General features: G+C 42.0%; 1 protein-coding gene across 5 annotated transcripts in view; it reads left to right on the top strand.

The window, feature by feature from the left end:
- The window catches only part of LOC135494754 (TELO2-interacting protein 1 homolog), a 412,060-nt gene that overhangs the window by 98,408 nt on the left and 287,118 nt on the right, over nucleotides 1-26,534 (top strand). For all 5 annotated transcript variants that reach the window (XR_010448433.1, XR_010448431.1, XR_010448432.1 and 2 more), the window contains exon 11: nucleotides 2,904-3,029. Coding sequence is in view for 2 of the 5 variants with exons in the window: in XM_064783023.1 (XP_064639093.1) it covers nucleotides 2,904-3,029 (126 nt within the window). In the remaining 3 variants the exon portion in view is untranslated. The remainder of the gene's footprint in view (nucleotides 1-2,903; nucleotides 3,030-26,534) is intronic.

Below are 26,534 nucleotides of genomic sequence, written 5' to 3'. Positions count from 1 at the left end.
GGACAAAATCGACAAAAAGTCATGATTTTGCAGCCAACAGCACCAAATTCAAAGACCTGCCCTGGCCAGAATAAGCAAGCTATGGAGCTGAAAATTTAGGATGTGATTTAGGAATATCTTTACTGCTTAGGGCACAACTTTCAGAATCAAGGCCTAAGTAGTTTCAAAGAAATTACAAAATGAATGGCAACACAACAAGACTTGTAAAAATGAAACCGAACTTAGACCGGGGTTAGGTTGACTCTTATTTGGGTCAAATTAAGTTTTTTTCTCATTATTTTAGCTTGTTTTGACCTTAAATCATCAGCAATACAATATTCTAAATAAATTAGAGTGATTTGAGCACATTCAAATTTTTCACCATATTGACCCAAAATGTAGTGTAAATAGAGACAAGACCACAATTGATTTTTAAAGCCTTTTAGCAGTTAAATTGTCAATGTTTGACCGTGACGCATCAAAGAACGCGTGGTGTTGTGAATCTGAAATTTAGATTATGTTATTCCAGACAGTCGGGCAAGTAAATGGTGAAAAATAAAATGGTGATTGACCACGGAAATTTTTTGATAATCGACAAATTAGACAGACTTTGATATTTCCACTCTTTTCAGCCAACTGGCAGAAAAAACTCAAAACACGCCCCCTATTACCCAATTAACAAAATTCGAAATTAATTTTTTAGCTCAGCTGACTAAGTCAGCCGAGCTTGTCAAATAAGTTGTTCAGTGGCGTCCGTCTGTCCATCCATCCATCCATCCATCCATCCATCCATCCATCCATCCGTCCATCCGTTAAACCCATGGTGCACATTTTGTAACCGTAAGACCTAGAGACTTCAATTTTGCATTTCTGGATACTTCTGGTCAAACTCTACTTTCAAAACAAAATTTGTCGCCATTCGACCTACTTCCTGCGAGCGAGAGTGCATGAAGGAAACTGGCCTATATCGGCCTAGGAGCAGCAGAATTAGTCGAAATATGCTCTAATATTAAGATAAAATTCTTGAAAATCTCTTTTATTGAGAAAAAGTTCAAAATTTTAACAGGAGAGGGCGCTACCTGCCTTTTAATTATTTCTGCCGATTCAAATTCCCGCCCGATCACGTCAGCCATCAATGAAGTCTCCTATTTGCCAGTTCTCAAAACATATTATGGCAGCTACACTACACAACAAAAGCAGTAGCTCCAGGAATAAATCACTGTTCACTTCAGCTTCGTAATCGATTGTACCCCCACTTTATTGTGTTTTGTGTGGTGTTCCTATTCAATCAACGATGTAAGGCCTTATTATGTTGGTTTTAATTGAGAAGGTGCATTATATGCGGCGTACGAAATACCGAAGCGGAGACAAAATGGCGGCATGTTGTTTACACCATGTGCAATAATCTTGGAGCTCAATGACACTCAAGTACCCAATTTTCTGCTTAAAAAGGAGTCTGGTAGGCGATATTATCACTAGTTCGTTTCAGTGGTAGTCATAAGGTCTTTAGGGACTAAATTCAGAAATTAGTTCTTGAATATTTGCCGACATTTCTGTGAAAACGATATCGGAAGTGCATGCTCTGTTCGCGTTGACATCGCCGATGTATTTTGAAGTGGAGAATTCCCACAGTATGTGCAGTGAATCGGCATGATTCTGTTCGCCTATTATGTTTTAGTTCTACGATTCTTTCATGAGTAAAAAGTAGACATTCTAAGCAATACAATAATGTCACTCCCATAAAAATTGATTGGAAATTGAGGGAGCTACGGCATTCTCTTCGGCAACTGGCGCTGGCAGCGCTGAAAAAATACATTGCATACTGTACAATACCAAATGGCACATTTTAAAAAGCGCTCATTGGACAACGTAGGGAATCACCAGAAATGACGTCATCGCTGGTCTAAATAGAAAACTACGGTGGCTCAGTAGAGCACAAGAAAAGGTTCAGCATTAACTTCGTCATGCAAGCTTCAGCAACAAAACGATTTTTCATGAATGATTTATTTGATCATCATCAGCTTGTTTCCCCTGATAGATAAAAAAATGATTTACAATTTCCATCAAAGTTTTCTATTTTGTGTATAGTCACATGTTATTTAACTGGCAAGGAGCCAAGCAGTTTTGAATATTCGCGGGAAAATACTTCGTACTTGTAAACAAGGCTATGACAATGAGTATCCTCATTCATGGCATAAACTTCATGTTTCGGTAAATATTTTCATACGATGATTTCACCCGAATTATGGTCAGGATTTAGGAATGAACAGTGGCATAATTATGTCAACCAAAAACATTGGTACCGTAGTGAACGCAAAAGGATATCAAATACCATCGAGCATGCCATTTTCATGCATAATGAACTAAACACCGGGAAGATATTAATGATATTAACTCAGCTGAGCGCCAGGCCCTTGGGCCTCTTGTTTTCATATTTTTGCATTTTTCTCCAAATATAGGGTTTAAAATGTGCCTTAGCCTGATTATACTTCTAAGCTCTTCAATTAGTACTCGCATTTTAGTCTGGTGGTCCGCCATCTTGGATTCAGTAAGTGAACCAATTGGTCCAGTCCCTGTTGACAACATTATAGCAATCATTTCTCACAGTGAGCCATTATCGCCGAAGGGCTTGTCAAAAATTTATTTCAGTAGAGCACAATGTACTTCATCAATTTGTTCTATGTTTGAAGTACATACTGCTATAACTTTAAGATGAGTAGTTTGTTTTTTATGCGGTTTTCACACTTGTGTTTCTTATGTTATGCCCTATTATTTATACCCAAAGTTAAAATGTTAATAAAAGCTTTTCAGGTCAGCTTTAAAATGTGCTTGGTGTCATTCAGTTACATGTATCCAGTTGAGGAATACTCTGTATAACTTGACTTACAAGTCTGATATGAAAAGGTCTCACATTTTATTTTTAGGCCCTAACATGAGTGACATGTTCAACTCCTGCTCTCATATCCGACGCCTGGGCTGGTCTCTGATGCAGGTGGTGGAACTCTCCTGTGGTGACCTTAACATCGTGGAAGAGAGGACGGCGAATATGGGTGAGAATTTCAGGAGGTTTTACTAAATTAACTAAGATACTGAATTAACTTTTCTATTCCCACAGTTAGGGCCATGGCAGAGCTGCCTACTCCTTTATTTTGGATAGTTTCGGCACTTTGCCAGGTCTGTTTTGCGTAGTCAACATCTTCTCTGGGTAAATTGACACAACACTTAGCTCAAGAGGAAATGTTTTAAAATTGTCACAAAACCCAGATATGAGGGCCGGATTCCACTACAGCAGGAACATGTTGTGGTTTTGCTGCTTTCACATGCTTTGTGGTTACAATACTCCAATCCAAGGCAAGGGTTTGTTAACAAACAGGTATACAATGATGTACAAAAAAGCACTGGTGTATACAAAACTCCCTTATTTGGAGGAATTAAATAACCTAACTATACTTGAGCAATGAAAACATATTCAACACATGATGATTACATCAACAGTTCTAAATTACCCGTCTAAGACTTCATGTAGAAAAAGCCAAAAATCACAAAAAGTTGAGAATATTTGGTCACATGATGTGCCATGTGACCAAATATTCTCAACTTCTTGTGATCATTTTCGTCCTTATTCAGAGTCTAAAACAGGTAGATTAAAACCCTTGCTGCATGCAGGCAAAAACAGATTAGTTAAAAAAACCTCTAATTTAAAAACCAGAAATAAAACCTTTCTTTCGGTAGCAGTAGATCAGGCACCAGTCTACCGATTCAGAAAATTCTTGTGCCACTGAGCTGCATTTGCTCTCTACTCCCCAATTGCATTTACTTCTTAGTCTTTCAGTTAAGCAATTCATCACCATATTGCATTGTTTGTACAGCTGCTTTTACAACTGAGCTCAATTTCGAGGCAATGGTCCTGTTGTGTTCTTTTATCCCTCCATTTGCTGCTAGTGCACACATACATGAATAAGGAATGAGTGTTGCCATGGTAGAGCTTAGTCCAGTCCAGTGGGTGGGTAGTAATATGGAAATGAGCAATAATAGCTCAGTGCAGTGTTTAAAAATAGAATCTACTTTGATCAGTTCAACAACAAGATAAGAGGGTAAAATGTGAAAACTTTGTAGTGTGTGCATGTAGTATTTGGTGGATAAGACCCCTTTAATGCAGGTGTGTCAGTTTATAATTGATCATCACTGTGATCTATCTGTCATCCCGTAATCATTTCAGGCCAGGTAACCATTGAAATGTGATATTGGTTGGAACAGTGACAGAACATTCCCTTCTATAGACCATCACCATATGCGAAAAAAAAATTTCGGCCATCTTTTCAGAGGCAGCGTAAGTTTACCATGACATAAAAGCCATGTTTTAAATCAAAACATCACGAAAAGCATTCAAAATATCATGAACATTGAAAAGCATGGACAACTTGAAGTAAATTACTTGAATAAGCTTGTATATTTTTAGTTTTATGCCATAAAGGAAGTGTTGCCTGTAAAAGTGTCGCAAGTGGTGAAAAGGGTCGTTTCAAAATTGCCGAAATTTATTTTCGCAGGGTGTCTATTGTATTGTTAGAACTGTCCAAAGTCTATCGGCACAGTTTAACAGTTCTAGAACTGTTCCATACCATAACAAACCCAAATGGCTGGGAGGGATGATCGAATGACGTTCGAAGGGATATGGGGTTCTTCTTTGCGAGATTGCTGCCCTTACCACACGCATGGTGGATTTACGCGAGGGAATTTACACCAAATAACACCCGACTGAAAGGCGTCTGATGCCATATTGCCCTGGTCGGGATTAGATGGAAGGGCAGATGATTCATCCACTCTAAATGTCCCAAATTGAATGTCCTCAACAACTAGAGCAGCAGTTGAGCTAAACCAGTCAGGTGTCGCACATAAGATGAGCGTAGATGACACCAGGAAATAATAGAAAAAATTGATGTCGTCAGATTTCACAAAAGGCAAACAATAGTGAAATGAACAGTCTGTCTCAACCTGCCAAGCTCAGAGTGACATGCAGCTGGTTTTGCTGGATTGGGTCACAAATAATAGAATGCTGCTTGCTAACATATATCAAAGATATATCTGGGGTCAGTAACAAATACTGAATAAATGAAACAGTCTTTCAGGTTGACAATCTTCCTAATTATGAGAAACAAAATAATTTTTTGGTGCAAGGAATAAGCAAACCGGTTGACCTTTCTCTGCCCAAAAACCTTTCAATGCGTGAATAAGGGTCATTGCTAGGGCAAGCTGGCATTTTGCAGAAAAAAATAACATACATGTAGATAGTTTATGAGTAAATGGTGATTTTATTTGCTGCTTTTTGGATTTCTTCCAATGGGCTTAATCATGAGGTTTTGAAAGGAACCAATTTTGGACCCAACTTGCACTGAGGCCAATGTCCAGACATCGGCGTAGGCCTACAAATGTATATGTTGAAGCTGAACTGCATGAACAAAAACAGAAGCGTCCATGTTTAAAAAAAAGACTAGGGCGGAGTGGTAGAGAGAAAGGCAAACACCCATACACCCTTCAGAAGTCTGCCAGAAACAGGATAGTCTAAGCGAAACAGTTGCGCTGTCGTCAGTCTGTCAACAAAACACCAGAAGTGCTGGATCATGAGTGTGGGTACACATACAATAACACTTTAGACCATGTCCAACCATGCTGATGGAATACAATGTACATCCATGTGTGTGTGTGTACTGATGAGAACCTGAAAGAAAAAAAAAATAAGTGAGAATTATGGAGAATAAATGAAAAAAAATCCCTCCCGTCAACAAATAAACCTACACCGCTATTTGCGAGGAGGACGTACTGGATAAAATGCTGTACGCCAGCTCTCTGACCCTGATTACTAGGCCTAGTACAATACAAGCAAATGAAATCGAATGGGGCAAATACATCCTAAAACCTCCCTAAAAGTACAATATAATCCGTAAAAGCACAGGAACTAACAGAGAGAATATTCACCTTAACCCTTTCGGACCTGAGCAACCGTGACACGGTTGATCTTGACCCCACCGCAATTACCCGAGCAACCGTGGGGCGGTTGATGCAGAAGATTGTTGATAACTAGCAAATTACGGTGCTGCCATCTTCGAACTGCCTATCAAACCAATGTCTACAATCAATGAAACCAGTCTCGCTAGTTTCGGGGATTCCCCACCGATATATACGGCCGTAGTAGACATTTGTACTCCATGCATTGTAGAGCAGCAGCGCGGCGATATGGCGGCAAAACGGAAAGCACATTGTCTACCGAAGATGTTCTTGCGGCGCTCATTGATGATAGCGAGTCTGATTTAGACCTGGGGGGTGAAGATATGGAGCTGTCAGATGGGGAAAACATTGATTCGGACTGGGAGTTCGACCACTCGGACCATGAATCATACAATCTTACATGTCGAAGTTGCGGGTGTGAAAAATTCAAAAACAGGGTGATCTTGTATTTTTTCACCTAAATATCAGGTAAAAACAATTTGTTTATCACAGTTTCAAAGTTCTAATAGTTATAATAAAGATATAATAACAAAAGAAGTGGTTTTTGGCTCACCTGTGAGCCTTTATCATCACGCAGCGTCCGTCGTCGTCCGTCGTCCGTCGTCGTTAGACATGGGTGGCACGTTTTGTTACCGCTAAAGCCACTGAACTGAAACTTAGTACACATGTACCCCTTGGTGACCACTACTCAGAGACCAAAACGCGGTCTCATGTGTTTCACGGTTTGGCCACCAGGGGGCCAAAGGTAAAAAATGAAGAAATGCGTTTTCTCCCTTATTACTGGTCCGAAAAATTTGAAAAAAATATGGTAGGTACTTCTACTAATGGGACATCACATATCCTCCGGGTTTTTGATTTGACCTAATTTTCAAGGTAAGATAGGTCAAAGTTCGCCGACGGCACCGCTGTTAGTCAATGGTGGCACGTTTTGTAACCGCTGAGGTTATTGAACTCAAACTAGGTACATAATATACCCTTGGGTGACCTTTACTCAGAGACTGAATCGTGGCGTCATACGATTTACGGTTTGGCCAATAGGGGGCCAAAGGTCAACAACTGATTACCACACCAAATTAGACCTTGTATTTACAAATGCACATCATGTGCACCATACAGGGATCATTGACAATTGCTGGTCTGACCATAAAATGATATATACAGCTTTACCAATGTCAGAATCACTGACTCCATAGCCTCCCCTTCGACACAGGTGAGCACATGGTCCCTGGACCATTTCATTACCATTTATTTTGGCTGAAATATGAAATTATGTCGTTTTCGTCAGATTTTGACGTTTTCGCCCAAAAATGAGGAAAATGTCCCCAAAATCATAATTTCGAAGATAATTGGAAAAAAAATGTGTGAAAATGAAAATGCCCCACCCCCTACCTATTCCATGCAGTTTTTGTTCGTGGTTCTTGAAACTAAGAGAGCCAAGAATTTTCAAAGTAAAAAAAATCATTTGCGGACAGTTTTGAGAAAATTTTTTTTTCCCTACCAAAATATTCTCCATTTAGTTGTCTATCCAACCCAAGCAGTCATTTTCCTCTATCTCTCTTATTTTCAACACACCAGGCCAGCAGAAAAAAGCTCTAAAAATCCCCATTTTGGGCCTAGGTAGATGGGTGGGTTAGGTGTTGGGTCCGAAAGGGTTAAGTCCGTCATAGATTATCCGATGAAAACGAGCGTAAATACAGAGAATTTCTGCTATTCTGTCCTGAAAGACGCCTTAACAGATTCCATACCGCCATGTTTTTCTTCCACGTAGGCCTACTCACGACCTTCTTTGATCAACATGACGAAAGCATGGTTTGAGGTTGATCCAATGTTATTCGCAATTCCCCATCTAGTGGATAGTCAGATTGGCCTTGCGGCTTGGACGTCGCGCTCAGAATCCAGAGGCCGAGAGTTCGAATACGCTTGATACCATTTTCTTCTTATTTTTGAAAACAAGATAGAATTTGTTTGCAGCATTTTCCCCTGAATACTGTCATCTCGTATGTGTTCCGTCTAGGTTTATTTGTTGATGGGGAAGGGATTTTTTTCTCATTTATTTTCCATAATTCTAACTTGTATCTTTTTAGCTCACCTCTTAGCAGAGGTGAGCTTATCCCATACCGTGGCGACCGTCGTCCGTCGTCGTCGTCGTCGTCGTCGTCGTCGTCCGTCGTCCGTTAGCAGGGCCCGTTTCGTAACTGTTAGAGCTATTGAGTTGAAACTTGGTACACATGTACCCTTATGTAATGACACCTTGGAGACCAAGTTTCGGTCCGATTCGTTTCATGGTTTGGCCACCAGGGGGCCAAACGTTAAAAGTGAAAATATGCAATATCTCCCTTAATAGTAGTCGGGAAATTTTGAAAAAAATATGGTAGGTACTTCTAGCAAAGGTGCATCATATATCCTCCGGGTTTTTGATTTGACCTCCTTTTCAAGGTCACAGAGGTCAAATGGTGTAAATTGGCCGTTAGGATGTAACGATGGCACGTTTCTAAACTGCAATGACTATTGATACCAAATTTGGTACACATTTACCCCTTAGTCAGGTGATCTCAGGGACCGAAGTTTGGTCCAATATGATTCACCACTTGACCACCAGGGGGCAAAATCCAAAAACCTTAAAAATGTGATTATTCCTTAACTTCTTGCCCGATTGCCACCAATTTGATATCATGGGTACATCTAACCACCATACAGTATATGTCACACAGGTTTTTAATTTGACCTTCTTGTCAAGGTCACAGAGGTCAAATGGCATAAATTCGCCGTCAGGCCGTAACTATGGCACGTTTCTTAACTGCAATGACTATTGATCACAAATTAAGTACACATGTACCCCTTGGTCAGGTGATCTCAGGTACCGAAGTTTGGTGCGATCTGATTTGCCGTTTGGCCTCCAGGGAGGGGGCCAAATCCTAAATTCTTCAAAATGCCATTATTCCTAGTAATGACTTGCCCGATTGGCACCAATTTTATATCATAGGTACATCTAATTCTAACAATCATTCAATGTGTCACCAGGGTCTTCTTTGATTTGACCTACTTTTCAAGGTCACAGAGGTCGAATGTACTGTAAATTGGCCATTTTGGGGAAATTGTAATTGCTTGGACCTACATCAAACCTAACACTACATGACACAATACCATGCTCTTTATCCATCTTTCCTCCACATGAGGTGAGCACAATGGCCCTGGCCATTTCATTTGGGTGTATCACCAAAAACCTAATTGATATAATTTTTTGAAAATTGGTATCATAATTCTGAATAATTACTACAGGTAATGCGGTATAGACGCGTTCGAACGGTACCGGTAGTCAAGAGGTTAATCAGGATACAAAAACACAATGCCATGGGGTGATTACGTTGATTAATTACGCAAATATCTGACCTGTCAGGACTACTCGACTCTCCAAGCGCACGCGGGAAACCATTGTGTTTGCCTACTGTTCGTAATTGGGAGGGAATTAGACCAAAAATTGGCTTGGACCTACATCAAACCTAACACTACATGACACAATACCATGCTCTTTATCAATCTTTCCTCCACATGAGGTGAGCACAATGGCCCTGGCCATTTCATTTCTTTCATGTTCATTCTCATCAGTGCAAACACACGACCATGTTTGGACATGGCCTAAGTGTTATTGTATGTGTTCCCACACTCATGATCCAGCACTTCCAGTGTTCTTCTGACAGTGACAGACTGACGACAGCGCCACTGTTTCGCCGTAGCTATCATGTTTCTAGCAGACTTCTGAAGGGTGTTTCGTTTGTTTGCATTTCTCTCCTGGGGCGCAGTGGTCTTTTTTTAAACATGGATACTTCTGTATTTATTCATGCAGTTCAGCTTTAAAGCATGTGGCCTTTCCAGGAATTTTATTAGATAATCCTGAAGTATGAAGACTTAACAGCCAGCATGGCCAAGAACAGCGATGTAAGAGCTTTGTGAAATGACATGATGTTATTCATATTACATGACTTTTCCATTCATCAATGGTTTGCAAAGCTTTCTGCCACTTGTATCTATAGCTATTTAGGCCTACCAGCAATTTTGGTGGTGTGAGGTGGGGACAGAACCTCACAGCAATTTGGTGGGAGGAGATACTGTGGTTTCACTTTTATAACATAGTGACCTTGACTGGTCTGAAGTATAAATTCTCCCAACTGATCAGTTTTCATAGGCATTACAACATGTGTAATCACATCAGGGCAATGAAATGAATGCCAGCAGAGGTACACATTGACCCATTATTGAATAGTCCTCATAGTGAATCCATTTCAATCAGCATGACCCTTCTTTCTTCATTATGCCCGCCGTTCACGATCAAATTTAATTTGACCAAAAAAATATGACCAAAAAGTTTGATCTTTAACGACGGGAAATTGGATGAAATATGTTCCTAGGATAAAAATTGTTGTGGATAGAACCGGTCCTATTTATTTAGTACGATTCGGAAATATTGGATCGTGAGCGGCTAGATTGGATTTTTTCTGTACGATTAACCGTTTGAGTCAAAGTAGCCATTTCAATATTATCGGGCCATCAATCAATGAACACATCAATTAGATGGGTTTTTTTTCAGGTGTGACGCGCATTGGCGTTTTTAGTAACAATTAAAGCATGGTCTTTCACTATCCGAGCTGTCCAAATAGGTAGGCCTATTCATATACTGTACCGATCCTTTGTGAGCCGGGACAGCGACAAAGACAGTTAATAGTTATAATAATGAGTATTATACGCCAAGAAATAATTCAGGTACACTTTATACAAGCAACTCGCACCATACCTGCACACTCGGTCGAAACGCAGGCTTGTACCAAGATGGTTTGGACACAAAATGCTGTAGATGTGTTGATCAAAGAGTATAGGGCTCGCAACAATTGCACTACAGTTATGGCTGCACATGCAGCAGCTGCCGCAATCAGTCTTGACTGCACGGGAGCCATATTGGAAAAGATTTGATGAAATAAATCCATCGTGCACGACGGGCGGCTGAACTAGAAAATTTGACACAAAAGTTTGACCAACAGATTAGACAAAAAAATTTGATCGTGAACGGCGGGCATTACTCTGAAACTTTATTACCAAAGGCAAAGGCTATTTTGGAATGCGTTTCATACCGCTGACATGTTTATTTCCACATCTTTTCAACTTTTGCTGATGTCCCCTCATAACCTTATTTGATTGTTTTAAACATGTTAAATGTCCAGTTATTCCAACATTAATCAGTCGTAATACTGGTGGTTTTTATCAACGTGTGCATGAAGCGGAACTTCTTGTGAAGTTAACCTAAAAAAACGTCTGTCATGTAGGCTTTATGATTACATAATCAAAAAATTCAAACAAGATAAAAGCAGGTGCATTGGCACCACATGTTCCTCAGAACTCATCTAACACAGAACACTAAACATGTTGAAAATCGCTGCCTTATCCTTGCTGATCCTGGTGACAGCCATGCATCAAGGTGAAGACGATGAAGCTGATGTAGCCGCAAATGGTATGCCCGACAACAATGATGAAGAAAATGCATTTGCAGACCAACGTGTTCCCCGTCGACGCCAGAGTTATTCCATTGCGGAAAAGGTCCGTCGCCTGCTGGACTTCCATGGGTTACATCAAGAGGGGAGGGTTCTTGATGCGGCAGAGTATACACGAAATAATCACATCCCATACCAGACGTTCCGCACTTGGTTGAATAATGAGGAACGGATTATTGAGCAGGACGACCAGAACCGGGGTCAACGCAGAAGAGTGAGAGAGGGCCATGGTGGTTTGTGGCCGACAGTTGAAAACCGCGTCCTACGATGAGTTCAGAACATGAGAGGAAGAGGATTGCCTGTCTCGCTTGCTGATATCCATGATTATGGCATCGAAGAATTCGATTACTATTGGGCAGAACTCCCTGAAAATGAACGAAATCAACTGGAAACTTCAAGAGCGGAAAGAGCACATTTCCATGCATCAAATGGGTGGGTTAACAATTCCAAAAAACGCAAAGGATTATCCCATCGAAAACGGACAAAGAACTCGACGACGATACTAGACGATGCTCCGCAACGTGTACAGGAATTCATTGGTCGTGTGCGAAATTCAGTCAGAGAATTCAACGTGCAACAAATGGTTAACATGAATCAGACATTCGTACAGTTAGACTTTCTCCCTCTACACTTACAGTGCCAGGGGTGCACGGCAGATCGATGTGAAAACATCTTTGGGCAACCACAAGCTTGGCTGTTCAGTGTCCCTAGCAATTGGTAGCAATCGGTAGCAATGGGGAAAAACTTCCAGCGCATGTGACCTTTCGGTAGCCTGGATTTGTCTGACAAATTAGAGCATTGCATGAAAACAATGAACTACCTTAAAACGCTGTTTTTTCCAGTTCTCGCACTGGTTGGGTGAACAATGAAGTGTTAATAGACTGGCAAGATCGTGTGCTATGTCCAAATGTCGGGGATCTACAGGATGCTATTGGTTCCAAAATGTTGATTGTGGACAGATTTTGTGCACACCTAAGTGAAGCATTCAGTATCCCAGTGATTAACCATGGCCTCCTATTAGACTACATCCCAGCAGGCTGCACTTCCCTGGTGCAGCCATTAGATTTAGTAGTCATGAGGCCGTTTAAGACGCTGGTCAGAAAATATTGGAAACAGTGGAAAGTCTTAAACACTGATGATGATGGTGTATCCCAACGGATTTCATTGTTAATTTTTTTGCAGATCATAAGCCGTGCCTGGGATGAGGTAGACCCTCATTCAGCAGAACATGCATTTGCTGTAGCAGGACTCACGGGTGAACAACAAGTTGTAGGCCTAAATGATTTTGTTCAAGTAGAGGGAGAAGAGCCAAATGATGACGATCTAGAGTTTTTTGACGAGCCACCTGCTACGGATGATGAATTTGAATTTGAGTAATTGATTGGTTTTATTTCTCATTTTTCCGGGAGCAAACGGAGGAATGTTTGACCTTGTAAGTAATTTTTTCAGAAGTACAGTATATGTAATAAGATACAGAACCAAACCAAAATAAAGTTCTACTTGGCCTATGTTCATGTTCGTAGACGGAAAAGTGTCCTATTGCTATATTTCAATGACCTAAAACCAATTTGTCTGGTGTCATAATGATTTAAGAATGAGTGAATACCGTGCACGGTCATCTGAATGCCTCAGTTATCCATTATAAGAGGGCCTATGCAATACATGAAAAGAAGTACCGCTACAAGTTGGGAGAATTTATACTTCAGATCAGTGAAGGTCGCTATGTTATAAAAGTGAAACCACAGTATGTGTGTTTGTTGAGTAGTATCCATGTGCGCTCTATTGGAATATTTTGGCACTTTGCACTCCTCTTGTCAATCACACTCACTCATGACGGGCAGTTTTGGCAAAAAACAGTTGTGCTGGTTATAGAGTTTCTTTACTCTTTCACTGCCCTTCACGGAGATCTCCGATTTTTCACTTTGGCGTCATATTGCCCACGTTGGAGATCTCTGATTTTTCGTATTTCGGTCTACAAAGTATAGATGGCAAAGGCAACACTCCGTAAATATTATAATTTAGCCTATGCAGACGATCGTCGATGCAATGGGGATTCCCCATGGTGATTCCCCGAAACAATTCCCGCTTTTTGGGCCTCAATGCATGGCTGTATAGACAATATGGCGACGAATAAACGGCCTCGTCTTTCTGCGCAGCAGGTTGTCGATTTATTAGCTGATTCGGACAGTGATTCTGACCCTTTTATAGACAATTCTGATGATGATGACTCTGATTTTGATCATGGTGATGCTAGGGCTAGTTCAGGTGATGAAGATCGAAGTGATATTGACAATGAGTCGTCATCCAATGATGAAAGTAGCAGTGATGGTCAAGCCGGCCCCGTAGCACAACCTACAGCACGTGGTCGCGGTCGTGGCCGCGGTCGCCAAAACCGGGGTGGTGTTCAACGTGGTAGGGTTCCTCGTGGGCGTGGTGGACGGGGTGGTAGACAAGCTCGTCAGCCACTGAATGTTCAGAACTGGGTTCCTGCTGGCTCTCAACCAAATATTCAACCTTGTGGTGTAGTCGATCCTGGTTCTAAAGGTAGGGCGAACAATCTTGGTGACAATGTCCCGGCTCATTTTCAGTTATATTTTGATCATCATCTATTGATGATGATATAAATAATTTAACGCATAGTTGATGAGACTTATGCTTATGATATGCAGATCAGTATTTTGAGTCATTAGCAGAACTACCATCCACTCAGTCACAAGTCAAAAGGTGGAAGGTGACAACAGTACAGGAAATGAAGACATTGTTCGGACTTGTGATGCTGACAGGAGTTGTGAAGATGCTAGAACTGGTATTGTACTAGACTGAGAATGTGGTTTTGTCTGCTGCTTTTTTTGGGCAGAAAATGGGCAGGAATAGATTCCAACTTCTCATGAAGTTCTTGCACTTCAATGATAATAATGCAATGCCTGCTGACAATGAAGACAGACTGTACAAGGTCCGCCCAATCTATGATCACTTGGTTCAAGCCTTCAAGGATATGTATGTGCCTCATGAATGTGTTTCTATTGATGAGGGAACTTTGAGATGGAAAGGGAGACTGGGATTCAGGGTTTACAACCCTCTCGAGCCTATCAAGTCTGGGATCAAGTTCTATATCCTAGCAGATTCCGATACAGGGTATTGTTGGAACATTCTGATTGATGAGGGGTAGCGACTACACTCCTGGACAGACTTGTGGGGCAGTTTTATTCTCTATAGATGTACAATTTCTATAACTCTGTCCGTCTATCTGAACATCTTCTGGATGCAGATACATATGTTGTGGGAACACTAAGAGCGAATAGAGTGGAGCCACCTGAGATTAGAAGTGCGGGGAAGTATCCGAGAATGGCTATGGTTGAGAAGACTGCATTTGACAATGGAAGAGTGATGGTGACTGCATGGCAGGACAATAGAACTGCGAAGGCAATCCGTACCAAACATGATGATAGTATGCATGTGGTCAGGGTGAGGGCTCGAGGAGGTGCACATGTTGAAACCAACAAGCCAAATTGTATTGTTGAATACATTCAATTCATGTCAGGTGTTGACCGAATTGATCAATTATTGCTTACTCTCCTACAGTGAGGAAGACAATCAAATGGCCAAAGAAACTCTTGTCTCATAGAATTGGCCATCAACAATACACACATAGTATACAATGCAAACAATGCTGATGATAAACTTGCCCTGCTTGAATTTCAAATGGAGTTGGTAGAACAATTTTGCTCTCGTTGACAGCAATTCGGACTCTGATGACGAGGACTCACCTTCCAGATCCCTCCCATGGCCTAGGAATGCACCAAGAAGGGACCCAGCTGACAGACTGCTAGGTGGTTTCATGGTACATGCAAGGGCTAAGTTTCCACCAACTCCCCAAGGACAATTATCCTCAAAGGAGTTGCAGGGTTTGCCAAAGACGTGGCATTCGTCGCGAAACACGAATGTACTGTCCCAAGTGCAATATACCCCTTTGTGCGCTGTCCTGTTACGAAGTGTATCAGACCAAAAAGGACTATATATAGTATATAGAGAGATAGAGGAGATCGTTGACAATGATTAGATACTTTATTACTTGGTACAAAAATGTCAAAAATACCTAAAAACACCTCAAAAATGGCAAATATAGGGTTAAAACGTGAAATACAGTGGGCAGTGTGTTAATAAATGTTTAAATTGCCCTGTTCTGCTGTAAGTGGAGGGCAATAGCGTCACTTTGAGACCCTAACCATTACAATCCTCCAAAAACTGTGACCACCAGGTGGGAGTTATGTGTGTTGGTTGAGTGGTATCTATTCTATGCGTGCTCTATTGGAATATTTTGGCACTTTGTACTCCTCGTGTCAATCACACTCACTCATGACAGGCAGTTTTCGCCAAAGCAGATGTGCTGGTGATAGAGTTTCTTAATTAATGTTTAAATTGCCCTATTCTGCTGTAAGGGGTTGGCATTAGCGTCACTATGAGACCGTAACCATTACAATCCTCCAACAACTGCGACCGCCAGGTTGGTATTGAAAAGTTGCAATTTCATTCAAAAATGGAGGAAATCTGAGTTAGAGGTTTTTTTGAACTAATCTATTTTTGATGTAGGCATAATTATGGTTTAAAACCTGTTTTCATCACCCAAACGAATGTTTTCATCACCCAAACAAAGTAAGGTAACTGAATTCCCCCTAATAAGGGAGTTTTGTGTACATCAGTGTGTTTTTTTGTACAGCATTGTATACCTCTATTTGTAAACAAACCCTTGCCTTCGATTACCTGTGACTTATCATCAGAGAACCGGGGATAATGTTCTGTTCTGCACAGAGGAAAAACTAAGGCATGATTGTGGCCATATATAGGTGGTGCATTGAATATCTAACAGACAACTGGACAGTGTTCTACTAACTGTTATTGACCAAATACTGTTCTAGTGAGATTTGAATTATATTGATCAGACCTAATGCAGCAGTCAATCGGAACCCTGTGCCCCCCCTGGTCAGGGTTCGACGCAAATTCAATGTCAAATTCGCGTTGAATACTGAGTTGGAATTTGTTTTTGCTACGTCTGTTCCTGTTGAATAACAAAAAATAACACAACAAATTCGCGTCTAATGCCTGTGTAGCATGGCAGTGTTCATCTGGTGAAGTCCTGGCAAACAGTGAATATATTTACGGTGGAATCCTGTCGAATTGATTCACAACAAAGCATTCGAAAGCATGGCTGTAGATGGTAACTTCCCTGCCTGGATGTCACAGTGTGTGACACCCGTTTGCAGTGCCTGCCATGAGAAAAATCCACGGGCACCATCAGTCACTCTCGCAACCCTTTCCACGGGCACTATTTTTTTCACTCCCGCCAGCTGTCCAGCGGGCAGGCAATGCCAGTAAACCGGCGCGATCACGCCTGCGCCCCTGATCACGCCTGCGCCTGCAAACTACTGCCAGGAAACAGGCGCGGTCACGCCTGCCGCCGCATGACACGCCTGTAAACAATTCCAGAGTAAAAAAAATTCTGAGCAAGTCGCAGGACTAAGTCATGCTGCCCGTCGGGCATGGCAATTTATTACATTATGAACAAGGAATTTAGACAAAAAACTAGTTTTATCTGCTTTGCACTTTTTGCAGCCAACTCCCGGCGAAGAAACATGCTCAAAACGCCTACAATCCACTTTGTAATGCTTAGTTCCATCCTGATTCGATATGCCATTACCGCGCACTGCAGCAACCGCCAACTATAGCAAAGTGTACAGCCTGGCGTGTGCCCAGCGCTAAACGGCATAATTACCGTGTTGAGTGAGACTCTAGATTTCCGCGAAATGGAACTCTGGATACCGGAAAAATGAATCACGATCGTGCTGGGAATCGGCGGGCGTTATTGCGCCGGTGTTTTTTTGTGACGGGCGGCACGCGCCCCTCAAGTGTCTGGCGGGCGTTATGGATAGCGCTCGTGCGGCGTAGTTTACGGGCGTTTGCGGGCGCGGGCGTGATCGCGCCCGTTTCCTGGCATGGACTGCGTTTGGTGTCTTTCAAACTTGCCACTTTTCTTCTTTTCCTGAAGGCGCAATGTCAGGTTTCGCTTCAGGCAGAATGAGTCCAAATATTGCTTTGGAATTCCATTGGAAATCAAATGAAGAAATGACAGAAAGTTTTTTTTTCATGCAGTGTCAAGTTTATTGTGTTTTTAGCTCAGCTGACAAAGTCAGCTAGTCAAATAGCTATTCGATTGGTGTCCGTCCTTCCTTCCATCCATCCTGCCATCCTTCCATCTAGCCATCTGTAGACAAAGTTGGGCATTTTGTAATCATACAACCGAGGCACTTCAAATCTAGTCTTGCTTATTAACACCGCAGTAAATGTTGCTTACGGAAAAAAATTTGGGCGATTCGACTCAAATTCAGCTCCCCAGGGGGCAAAATGCGTAAATGAAAAAAAACATTTTTTGACGCTCTATTCCAGGCGATAAAAGCTTGAAATAAAGTTGAAAAGGTCTTCATGATACAGAAGTTTTGATATAAAATAGATTAGTGTCGATTTATATCACCAGTTGGAGGTAGTGAGCAAAACTGTTGTTTGACCCCGGATGATTCCGCTTTAAATTTCCCGCCGAGGTTACCTGGAGTACTATCAAGAAAATGGTGGTGACCTTTTTATTTCTACCGGAGCGATGATTTTGTAAGTGACAAATTTTTTTTTAAAGCCTTTACGGAAACGTATTTTGGTACGAAACTTCACACGTTTATAGAGAAGATCAACGAGAATGTGTTCAAATGCCCTCATAACGATGAGTTCAACGGAATTTGGTCAAAACAACCTTCGAATGGAGTCAACTTTCTTTGCGAAATTGAAGTGACGACCTCATTATTTATCGTAATTTATGCAGATCTGAGTCCAGCTGACGGGTCATGTTCTGATTTGTGTTCAAACTATTGGAAACTTCGGAAAATTAGTTCTATTGGTTCTACTATTCTGCAGGAGTATATTATAGCCATTGACGTTGACAGCTAAAAGCACGAAAACTTCAGGTTTCTCGTCCAATCACGTGACCTCTCCAACACTCGCTACCCTAATGCACTCTTTTCGTCCACGTTTTAGGCCAATCTTCGGCATGAACATGAAATCGCAGTACTTAAATCAGATGTTTCTCTCGCCTTGAAAACATTCCTGGGTAAAATCCATTGAGATTAGCCGAGTTAATCTACTTTTTCCGAGCTTAAAATCTCTGCCGCTGAATTCTATAAATAGAAACTAATAACATTGCGGCAGTGTGGTTCCCATTGTGCGCCCTCCCACTTCACACCATGTCAGGATGTTTTACGGAGAGGGAGGGCGTGCGGTAAGAAGAATGGCCAAAATGACGTCACGTTTTCCTGGCAATGCCTCTTGCCAGACCAGTCAAGCATTGGGAAAGCATCTTTAATTCAGACAACGTTAGAACTAGAAAAACGAATATGTTTATTTTCAAATTAAAAGCAGATTTCACCACTAATCAGTCAAATCGGAATACGACGGTGCAAAATGTTCTCGCTTTCCTCCTGCTAAAAAACCTTGTTCCTGTTGAGGCCGACATGATATGGAGACTTAGTTTCACTGAGAAACTTAACTTTGTTGGAGAGAAGAAAAACAAGAACAACTTCTTTCGTGTGACGACGTTCGGAGAAGGCGCGTAATCTTTTTCCACCCTCCTTTATTAGTATAATCATAGAAACAGTACAGGAGAGTTTGATACATGACCTTAGTACAGATGGCAGCACGTTACGGTGCAATTGATGGTATTTAAAGGGACAGTATAGACAGATGAAGTTTACATTCCAACACCCCCACTTTATGATGTAAAGCAACCATGAGATTGAGAGTCTATACACACGATAAACAATAAACTTGCAAACCCTACACACGATAAACAATAAACTTGCAAACCCTACAAGTTGCAATAGATGAGAGTCAAATAAGAAAATGCTTGAAAAAGAAAAACAATTACCAGACACAATGCCACAGAGTCTATATGATAGCCATAAGTTGTGTGACTTTTAGAATCCTGAGATAGCCTCGACAAACTTCTGTAACTTAAACCTTGAAACTGGCTTTGTGAACATGTCAGCAACATTGCCTTCTGATGGAATATAGACAAGTTGTAGCAACCCATTTTTGACTTCAGACCGTACAAAATGGTACTTGATGTCCACATGTTTCGTTCTCTGGTGATGAACGGGGTTTTGAGCTAAAGCGATCGCTCCCTGATTGTCACAATGCATACAAACTTGTTCAAGTTTCTTCCCAGTCATACTCGGGTACAATTGCAACAGAAATTTTGCTTCTTGGGTAGCAGTAGCGAGTGCCATGTATTCCGCTTCACAAGTTGACAAAGCAACGGTTTGTTGCTTCTTGCTTTTCCATGAGACCAGTGGCCCCTCAGAAGAAAGTTGAAACCCATAGCCAGAAATGCTACGTCGGTCCTCGCTGGAACTTCCCCAATCAGCATCACAAAAACCTACAAGTGACAAACCGTCAGCTTTCCTGTACACCAACCCTTAGTTTAAAGTGCCCTTCAAATACCTAAGGACATGCTTCGCCATTGTCAAATCTTCGACAGTTGGATTAGCCATGTGCTGTGACAGTTTTGTGACAACAAAACATAAGTCAGGCCTGGTGGCCGTCATCACATAGATGAGACTACCTACGATTTCTCTGTAATTTTTGGCATCTACAAGCTCGGAGTTCACAACATTTGTCTTACCAACTTCACATGGAGTAGCCCTAGGCTTAGAGTATGTCATACCAAACCTTGAGAGAATTTTCTCAATATACCTTGACTGATTCATTTCAATGGTACCACTATCAGTCTGTGAAAATTCAATCCCTAGAAAATAGGAAATTTTCCCGAGATCTTTCATTCTGAACCTTTTGCTCAGTGCCTCTTTCACATCATTTAGTTTTGAGTCAAGATTTGAAGCGATGATGATATCATCCACGCACACTATAGCTATGGTCATCTCTTGGTCCGAAATTTTGGAATACACACAGTTGTCAGCAAGTGACTGCTTGAAACCTTGTTCAATCAAATGAGTATGCAACATGTCGTTCCAATTCCTACCGCTCTGTTTGAGCCCATAAAGAGACTTCTTCAGTCTATAGACCAATTTTTCACCTGCCTGGCCCTCTTGGGCAAAACCTTCAGGCTGTTCAACATAGATTTCACAATCTATAGGTGCGTTTAAATAGGCAGTTTTAACATCCATTTGATGTATCTTCAAATCATACTGTGCAGCCAACTGCATTAGCATTCTGATAGATGTCATGCGTGCTGTGGGGGAGAATGTTTCATAATAATCAATCCCAGGGAGTTGAGAGTACCCTTTTGCCACATAGCGGGCCTTGTATGTCTCCTCACAGTTAGAACCAAATTTTAGAGCGTACACCCAACGGCCCCCCACTACTTTCCTGCCTTCTGGCAGGGGGGTGAGTTCAAATGTTTCATTCTCCCTCAGAGCACACATCTCTGCTTCCATGGCTTTTCGCCATTGTTCTGACTTGGAAGAATGAATTGCCTCATGATGAGTTTGTGGAACATTATCTAACTTATAACAGTAATCCAAAGTACAATTCACACTGTCATCTTCATCAGTTTCCACACTGTCAGTGTCACTGGTATAATCTACCAAATATTTGGGTTTAGTACGTTCCCTGAGAGGATACCTCCTTGCTTCGTCCTGGAGATTTGCATTTGGTGGAGCATTGCCAGCTGGTTCAATTTCAGCGTTTTGAACAAAAATACCAGGGATCTCATTTTGAGCATCAAGGTCAAGTGGTAGCTGAAAATTGGCACCTTGCTCACCATTTTCCAAATCTCCTGGCTCAGCATTGACATCATTATCATTATCAACACCAATGTGTACATCATGGTCAGCATCATTGTGCAAATCCATACCAACAACAGGCTGAGGGGGTTCATCATTGTGTACATCTATACCAACAACAGGCTGAGGGGGTTCCCTCACCTCTGAATCATCATCTATATAAGTTTGAGTTTCAGCATAAACTCCACCAGTGGGTTGAGGCTCATTTGGACTTGAAGTGACAAATTTTACACATCTGACTCTTTTGACCTTCTTTGTTTCTGGAACAAACACTAGGTAAGCTGGGCTGGACTTATCATAGCCCACAAATATTCCCTTTGAACACCTCGGGTCTAGCTTTTTGCTGCCTTGTTCATAGGCATAACACTCTGATCCAAACACAGCCATGCGTGACAGGTCTGGTTTACGGCCTGTCATCGCAAAATACGGGGTCTGATTTATCCGATTATTGAAACATCGGTTTCTGATATGTGCCGCTGCCATCACAGCATAAGGCCAAAGGCTCTTTTCAAGTTTGGCCTGGATTAACAAACATCTGGCCATTTCAAAAAGCACCCTCCAGTGTCTCTCTGCCGTGCCATTTTGGTGGGGGGAATAAGGGGCTGACGTGTCATGCCTTATTCCATTTTTTCTCAGCAGCTCTCCATAGGCACTGGTAGTAAACTCACCACCATTATCAGACCTTAAACATTTAACCCTTCCAAACGGGGCACAATCTGCCAGAAATTTCTCAGTGGCTGCAAGAGCATTGCTCTTCTCTTTCAGAAAATACACAAATATCAAACCAGAGTAGTCATCAACAAAAATCATGGCATATCTAAACCCTTCAGAAGAGATAGGGTCAATGGGACCTGCTAAGTCAGAGTGCACCAGCTGCAATGGCTCTGTTGAGCGAACCCTGGGAGTCCTGCTTCTATCTTGTGTCATTTTGCCCAATAGGCAAACACGGCAACTTCCAGGAGTGCTCAACTTGCTGGTGTTGACTATCTTCATCCCTTCGACCACATTCTCCAACTTAACAATATCATGTAAGTTACAGTGTCCTAACACTTCATGCCAATCTAGAAGGCTTCGTGTGACCTTGACCGAATCAAGATCTGTAGAATTGTCTGGAGGTTCACAGTCCACAACACTCAGGTAGTATAGTCTGCCCGACTTTTTGACATTAAAGTTGCTTCCATCAGGAGTAACTAGTTCAGCAGAGTCCGGGTTGAAAGTGACAGTAGAGCCCTTTTCCGTCGCCGACTGTACGGAAAAAATGTCTTGCGGATACGATGGGATTAGCAGGGCATTGTTTAGGATAGCGGCGCAGTGCTTTCCTTCCTTATTCTCGATCATTACTTTCGCATCTCCACGTTTTAGCGCAACATTATTGGATTTTTCTCCGTTGGCAAGCTCGATAAAATGCCTCGATGGCGAGAAACGATCATCAAAGCGAATGAATTTCGATTCGTCATTCAAGATATGGGCCGTTGCCCCACAATCAACTAGTAGACTGTTCCGTGGTTTTGCGGCGTCATCCAAACCTACTCGGAACACAAACATGTGCACGGATTCTGTCGCATCTGCACATTTCACTGAATCCTTATTCGAGTTTGAGCCTTTTTCCTTGTTGGACACAGAGTCCCGAGACGATTCGTGCGAGTCCTTTTTCTTACAGTATTTAGTATCATGCGAAGCATTTTTACAAACTTCGCACCAGCGCTGCTGTTTCTTCTTCGACTTACAGTCCGCAGCTTTATGTCCGTATTTCCCACAGGAGTAACATTTTAGGTTACCCTTCGACATGACAGACGGTTTACCAGCATGACCAGTAGACACTTTCATAACATTGTCCTTCTCCTCTGTCGAAATTTTCTCACTTTCTTCAAAACTGCGTAGTGCCACTTTGAACCCTTGAAAAGTGGCGGCCTTTTCTCTTTGGGTGATGACCGTCGTAAACAGCCTAAATTGATCACCATAGCGACAAGGAGACTATCACTGATTGTTTCGCCTGCACTCTTTAGATATGCAGCTGCTGTCTCAGCTCTCAATATGTAGTCCGTCACACTCTCTGTACTGGACTTGACAAGACTCGTCAGTTCAGTGTATAAAGTTATGATCTTTGGCTTTCCTTTCGAAAGATAATGTTCACGTAGAATTTTCAATGCTCCTCTGCCGTCATCCTTGGCATCACGAATTACCAGGGAAAGGCTTCGATCACCAAGACATTGAACGAGTTCTGCAAATGCTTCTGCATTTTTGACGGCGTCGTCGCCCGTGAGTTCGCCAGTTTTACTCACCGTGTTGAACAGTTTCTGGAGCCGCAAATACCCCATAAATTTCACCTCCCACAGTTCGAACTTCTGTTCATCTCCATCGAATACTGGTACACGTGGCCTGGGCCCATAACCTGTTGAGGCCGACATGATATGGAGACTTAGTTTCACTGAGAAACTTAACTTTGTAGGAGAGAAGAAAAACAAGAACAACTTCTTTCGTGTGACGACGTTCGGAGAAGGCGCGTAATCTTTTTCCACCCTCCTTTATTAGTATAATCATAGAAACAGTACAGGAGAGTTTGATACATGACCTTAGTACAGATGGCAGCACGTTACGGTGCAATTGATGGTATTTAAAGGGACAGTATAGACAGATGAAGTTTACATTCCAACAGTTCCCGCACTCCTATTTTAATTTATGCCAAGGAATATGATATGATCTGTTTTCACTTGTTTGTAATTAAATGGTATTCATATAATGAGATCAATAGTAGTGTCCGTGTCAGATCCCATCGTTCAACTAGTCTTCTCTCCCCAGGTGCCTCACACGGACCTTCAGGTCCCCATACTGAAGACCAACTCTTACAATATCGCCCTCAAAACAACCCTGGAGTCATGAATTACCTGCACTCCCTGTTGGGTGAATAACATTACCTTTTGAACAGCTGGCTGTAGGGGGAGGATTGGAGCAGCCGGTATACCTGCTGACCTGCTGAACCCAGGTTAATGTTATTTTCAATCCACGATTGCAGGTCACCTGATTTTCGAGATTTCGCGGGAAATGAAATTGTAAACAAACGCATGTGTGCAGGTCAAATGTAAACAAAAATGTATTTTTGGTACTTTTGGTTGCTGGACTTTGGTTTTCCCGCAGTTAGGAGCTGGGGTCAAATTGGTGGTCTATTGTGCTGTTTTAGTCAGAGGTAGCCCTTGATTATGAAGGGATTTTCAAATTAAGGTGACCATGGTCTTTTTATGTGCTCAGCTCACCACAGCTTTCAATACTTGATGTATCTGAAGAGGCGCACGGAACCTGACATGGCCTTACCAAGGAGCTGCTCACGGTGCTGAACTTCTAGCTTGCCTGTCGACTAAGTGCCTTTTTGGCCGAGACATTGCTACATGCAGGAGGAGCACGCATTTTAAATTTATAGTAGTGATAGTACAGTTGGTTCGAGCCATTTGGAAGCCGACTTGTGCAGGCCTATCTGAGTTCTCCTTCTTCTCCGTATAAAAAGGGGCATATTGCTGACTAAGGAACAAGGCATATTGACATTGCCTCATCATCTCTATGGGACCAATTGATATACTTTTATATGCACGCATACATCGTGCCATTTCAGGGTCCGAGTCTGTGGACAATTGGTTTGATTAATTTGTCTCTTCGATATTGCTCCTTTATTGCATTAGATTTTCATCGCAATTCAATCTATTCAAGATATAGCCAATTTGAACCTGTCTGCGCCAAGGATAGATTGGTTCCAGATCGATTCACTATGACTAGGAATACGCAGTAGAGCACAATGTCATGAAAAACGACCCTTTGTATCGTAAATTCCAATCTCCTGCAGGACAGGTCAATTTCTCTCAATAAGATTAATTTTGTTGACTCCTGTAATCTCTACCTTATTAAAAAAAAAGACAGTGGTGTTAGTCCCAAACTGGTAATTTCTATTTATTTTGACCTCTGTTAAATCAGGATACCTCTCAATTACAGACAGCATTTTGTATCCTTGTGCTGTACAACCCAGCCTGGACATACCACAGTTGTCCATGGAGAAGTCTCATCCTCTCTGACACTTCTTTTCTGTAAAGCTACCGATACAACATACTGAACTAGGGATATCTTCCGTTGCCTCCTGTAATATTTACATACCATGGCTGATTAGTTCAATCATATTTCATCCAGCTGGCAGCTCTGCATTGGACATTTTAGTGGTATAGCGTGTTCTCTTGACCTTCAAACAGTAGTATAAAGCCGATATTTACTACTTTATACCCTCAGTCCTATGTTATTAGGTCATCCAGCTGAGCGCCAGGCCCTTGGGCCTCTTGTTACAGTCCATGCCAGGACACGGGCGCGATCACGCCCACAAACGCCCGTAAACTACTCCGCACGAGCGCTATCCATAACGCCCGCCGGACATTGAGGGGCGCGTGTCGCCCGTCATAAAAAATCAGCGGCGTGATAACGCCCGCCGTTTCCCAGCACGATCGTGATTCATTTCTCGGTATCCAGAGTTCCATTTCGCGGAAATTTAGAGTCTCACTCAACGCGGTATTTATGCCGTTTAGCGCTGGGTACACGCCAGGCTGTACACTTCGCTACAGTTGGCGGTTGCTGCAGTGCGCGGTAATGGCATATCGAATCAGGATGGAACTAAGCACTACAAAGTGGACTGTAGGCGTTTTGAGAATATGGTAGGTACTTCTACTAATGGGACATCACATATCCTCCGGGTTTTTGATTTGACCTAATTTTCAAGGTAAGATAGGTCAAAGTTCGCCGACGGCACCGCTGTTAGTCAATGGTGGCACGTTTTGTAACCGCTGAGGCTGTTGAACTCAAATTTGGTACATATATACCCTTGGGTGACCTTTACTTAGAGACTGAATCGTGGCGTCATACGATTTACGGTTTGGCCAATAGGGGGCCAAAGGTCAACAACTGATTACCACACCAAATTAGACCTTGTATTTACAAATGCACATCATGTGCACCATATAGGGATCATTGACAATTGCTGTTCTGACCATAAAATGATATATACAGCTTTACCAATGTCAGAATCACTGACTCCATAGCCTCCCCTTTGACACAGGTGAGCACATGGTCCCTGGACCATTTCATTTTTTGTCTATATTCCTTGTTCATAATGTAATAAATTGCCATGCCCGACGGGCAGCATGAC

This window comes from Lineus longissimus, chromosome 10, assembly GCF_910592395.1.
Source record: "Lineus longissimus chromosome 10, tnLinLong1.2, whole genome shotgun sequence".
Taxonomy (NCBI): Eukaryota; Metazoa; Nemertea; class Pilidiophora; order Heteronemertea; family Lineidae; genus Lineus; species Lineus longissimus.
The sequence above is the reverse complement of the archived record's forward strand: the minus strand, read 5'-3'. Positions and strand labels throughout refer to the sequence as shown.